The sequence below is a fragment of the Helianthus annuus genome, chromosome 16 (genome assembly GCF_002127325.2).
Source record: "Helianthus annuus cultivar XRQ/B chromosome 16, HanXRQr2.0-SUNRISE, whole genome shotgun sequence".
Lineage (NCBI taxonomy): Eukaryota > Viridiplantae > Streptophyta > Magnoliopsida > Asterales > Asteraceae > Helianthus > Helianthus annuus.
Genome location: NC_035448.2, coordinates 156,427,917 through 156,432,297, shown reverse-complemented (window position 1 = coordinate 156,432,297; position 4,381 = coordinate 156,427,917). Strand labels below are relative to the sequence as shown.

At 39.7% G+C, this 4,381-nt stretch overlaps 1 protein-coding gene across 1 annotated transcript; it reads left to right on the top strand.

Annotated features, from left to right (window-relative positions):
- Positions 1-1,505: 1,505 nt before the first annotated feature.
- Positions 1,506-3,398, top strand: LOC118488284 (CENP-B homolog protein 2-like). The gene is made up of 4 exons (XM_035985605.1): positions 1,506-1,961; positions 2,014-2,154; positions 2,231-2,425; positions 3,385-3,398. Exons 1-4 carry the CDS (start codon positions 1,658-1,660, stop codon positions 3,396-3,398), a joined length of 654 nt encoding a protein of 217 aa, XP_035841498.1. The 5' UTR covers positions 1,506-1,657.
- The last annotated feature ends 983 nt before the right edge of the window (positions 3,399-4,381 follow it).

The following is a 4,381-nucleotide window of genomic DNA, read 5'->3' as shown; positions in this document are numbered from 1 at the left end:
AACTTTCCCACCAACCAAGATTTTGAAAGATAATTTGCCCAAAAAGGAAACCTTATCCTAAAACCAGTCACCGGAGCTTTAACCGGAATAATCGCCGGAAAACACAAAGTCACCTAAAACAAGTTTTAAGTTACCCAACCCACTTATGAACACTCCCGGTAGGTTTAAAAACACGTTTTCCAGTTTAAAAGTGTAGAAAAACAACAAAAACGGGTGTTAAACCAAGTGTTCAAACACACACCAAGAACTTGAAAAACCCGGTTTTAAACAAGGTAAAGAGCCAAGCTCTGATACCACTTGTAGGTCCCTTTTGTCGGATGACGAACCTCAAACCTTGTTATACTAACCCACTAGCGAATGCGGAATCCAATCTAGCAAGCAAACCGGGATTAAGCAAGTATAAACACAAACACACACGGATTCACCGATTAACACAACTTGTATTAATGCAAATGAAGGTTTCGGTTACAAGCACAATGTTTACAAACCTAACTTGTAAACTCTCAAAGTGTGTGTGTGAGTTCCGGACAGAAAGCTCTCAAGACTATCTCTCGGATGTGTGTGTTCTATCTGTCTTACTTTCTCTGTCTAATGAACTCAACACAATGCATGGGTATTTATACCCATACACAGCAGGTCTTGGTCGAAGGATCCGATAGATGATTCGAAGGATCATCTTTCGAATACAAAGCTATCGAAGGATCAGCAAGAACCTCGAAAGGTAATCTTTCGAGTTCCATAGTTCGAAGCATATCTTTCGTGGGGATCGAAGGATCCACATCATCCTTCGATCCCTTATCCTTCGACTCAGACACTTTACATTACAACATATTGGCCAAGTCAAACTAGGAGGATAGTTGACTTGGTCAACTTACAGACTAACTTAGGACATCGTTTATGTACAGACCGAATACAGACAAAGTACAGACACAAGTGCACCAACAAAAGGGTAGTTCTGTCTTTGGTAGGTGTTTATTTGTTAACTGTTGTTTGCTGTCTGTTTGTAGCAAACAACTGAACTATTGCAGCCTTCGACGAAACAGGTTGTTTCGTCGAACACAGGACCACGAAACAGGCTCTTGTCCATTTCACTGTGTTTCGTCGTGGTCTGCGACGAAACAAACTTGTTTGGTCGGACTTTGGGATTCTTCAGGCCCAAGTATATGGACCCTTGTGTTTCGTCGGCCCACTTGGTGTTTCGTCGATCACTAAGGCCCAGGCTGCTATAAATAGACACCCTCTGTTTCGTTTAGAACTTAGAGATGAGAGCATACCCAAAAAGTCATTCTGTCTAGACTGTGTTTGTATCAGTTTGTATTCTCATCCAGTTTAATCAAACGATTGTGTTTCTTTGGTTAAACCATTGTTGTTATTGTTTTCTATGTTTGATTTGGCTTAGTTACGTGGATTCCGCACACGTGACTTTGTTTGTTATAAACAAGGATTTGGTTGTGTAAATCGGTCCTCCGATTTCGGGACCTACATTATTGTATACAATGCATGTATATCAAATGAACGGCCCAATTTGAAAGAAACCTTCAATCTCCCACCTTATTATGCTTCTTGTGTTCAATGTATCACTTTATGGACATTAAAAATATTTTCTATATAAATACAAGATCAAAATAGGTTAACACAAACAAATCATACACACAACATGGCTTCCCATCTTAAAGGTGTGAAAAAAACAACAATGACAGACGAGATTCAAAGAGCATTATGCAAGCACAACAAGGATAATCTAAGTCTCACTCAAAAGCAATTGCAAGAATGGGTTCATAGTAACTATGGTTTGCAGGTGAGTCAAGCGACAATATCGAATACAGTTAAGCGGTATTTAGAGTATCTCTCACTTGCTCCCGAAAGAGGCGATGTTAAGTGTCACAAACCGGCAAAATTTCCTGACCTAGAAAAATCTCTCTATGAATGGATTCTTCAATATCATGAAAGATATGTATCCAGTGGATACTCCATACTTTACTTTTTCTATTGGTTGGCTTGGAAAGTTCAGAGCAAGATATGGAATTAAAAATTTCCGGCGTTGTGGAGAGAGTGGATCTGTTGAAATGGAGGGCATGGAGGACAAATTAAAATCCATAAGAGACAAAGTTGATCAGTTTGAAATGAAAGACATCTTTAATATGGATGAAACAAGTTTGTTTTTTTATTATTTTATTTTATATTTTGTACTTTAGTGATGTAATTATTTACATGTTTTGATCTTAAACAGGTTTGTTTTTTAGACTTCAACCGGATCATTCCCTTGCAACAATGCAGCTTGAAGGGAAAAAACAAGACAAGGAAAGACTAACTGTTGCTATTTGCTATAATGAGGACGGTTCTGAAAAACTTCCTTTATGGATTATTGGGAAATATGCTAAACCAAGGTGCTTCAAGAATGTAAACTTGAACATTCTGAATGTTGGTGCACTTGTGTCTGTACTTTGTCTGTATTTTGTCACGATATAAAACGATGTCCTTTGTTAGTCCTGTAAGTTTGACCAAGTCAACCATCCTCCTGGTTTGACTTGGCCAAACAGTTAGACAATGGTTGTAGATGAGTTGTCGAAGGATGACTCATCGAAGGATGAGTCATCGAAGGATTGTTTAGATCCTTCGATGAGCTCGAAAGATAAGCCTTCGATGGATGTTGATGGACCTCGAAGGATATCATCATTCGAGGTATATATGTGGATCCTTCGATAGGTTTCAGATCGATAGATGATCTTTCGATCATCTATCTGATCCTTCAATCAGCCTATCTGATCCTTCGACCAGACGACCTGTGTTGGGTATATATACCCGTGTAATGTGTTCACTTCATTTGGGGGACGAGAGACAAGATAGACAGAGAACACAGAACACACACACACTGTTTTAGAGGGTTTGCAAAACACATTTGTAAACATAGCTTTGTAACTGAACCTTTCATTCGTATTAATACAAGTGGTGTTAATCGGTGAATATTGTGTGTCTTGTTTGTGCTTGTTTCATCTCGGTTTGCACTCTAGCTTGGATTCCGCACTTGCTAGTGTGTTAACATAACAAGGTTAAGGTTTAACCTCATCCTCCGAGGGACCTACAAGTGGTATCAGAGCCGTGGCTCTTTTCCTTGTTAAAAACCGAGTTTATACAAGACTTGGTATGTTTGGACAAAACTCACATGGTTTAGCACCCGTTTTTAGTGTTTTTCTCGCTTTTCTTGACGTAAAAACGTGTTCTAAACTAACTGGGTATGTTAAAGGACGGGTTGGGTAACTTAAGAACTTGTTTTTAAGAAACTTGGTGATTTCCGGCCAAATTCCGGCTTACTCCGGTGACCGGTTTCTGGATAAGGATCTTCCATTTTTGGTAATATCTTATTTGTCAAATCTGATTTGGTAGAAAGTATGGTCTGAACATACTTTCTGCCGAAAGTTTCTACCAACCAATCACCTTTTCACCAACCTGTCACCTTTTGTCTGCTGTGTTCGTACAGGTCGAAGGATATCCTTCGAAGTCGAAAGATTATCTTTCGATCAAAGGAGGTTCGACAGATAATAAGAACACGGAATAACCAATGAAACACAATCTATTGATTAAACGGGATGAGAACCGAGAACAACTGATACACACACAGTTTTACAGAATAACTCTCAAGGGATGCTCTCCTCTAGTTTCAAAGTGAAACTAGAAAGCTGTTTATATAGTATCTTGGGCCTTAACTACGTCGAAACACAAAAGGGCTCGACGAAACAACATTGGGCCTGAAGAAACCCAATCACACGACGAAACAGGGGAGTTTCGCCGTGTTTTGTCCTGTAGTGTGATGAAACACTTTGTTTCATCATGGTTTTGTCCTTTAGTGTGATGAAACACTTTGTGTTTCATCATGTTTCGTCATGATCAGGGAGTTTCATCACGGTCATGTTTGGGCCCAAGTAAAGTCAAGGCCCAAAGTGAATTCCAAAGCCCAATGACTATATACACACACACCTAGACAACTAATAATCTAAATGCAACATGCATTGTTCGTTTAACGTTACAAAACAACTGAGATTAAGTTGTCGGACCCAAGTGGGATAAGAGGATATCCGACTTGGTCTTCATGCTGTGAAAGGCTCGAACCGAACGTGCCGCCTCCACACAAAAATGTATCAACAAACTCCCCCTTGGACGCTGCTGTGATGGTTCGACTTCCATGTCTTTCATGTCGGAAGATCTTCAAAGTCTACACGCGTCGTAATAAGAAAGTGTATCAACAAAATCCCCATTTCATTTAGAAAGTGCGTTAACAAACTCTCCCTTAGAATGAACTCTCCATTGAGTCATGCTCGTGAATCTTTTGACTTGTCAATTCTTCAGATCCTTGTGGTGTTGATGAAGGGTCAGCGGCAACTCG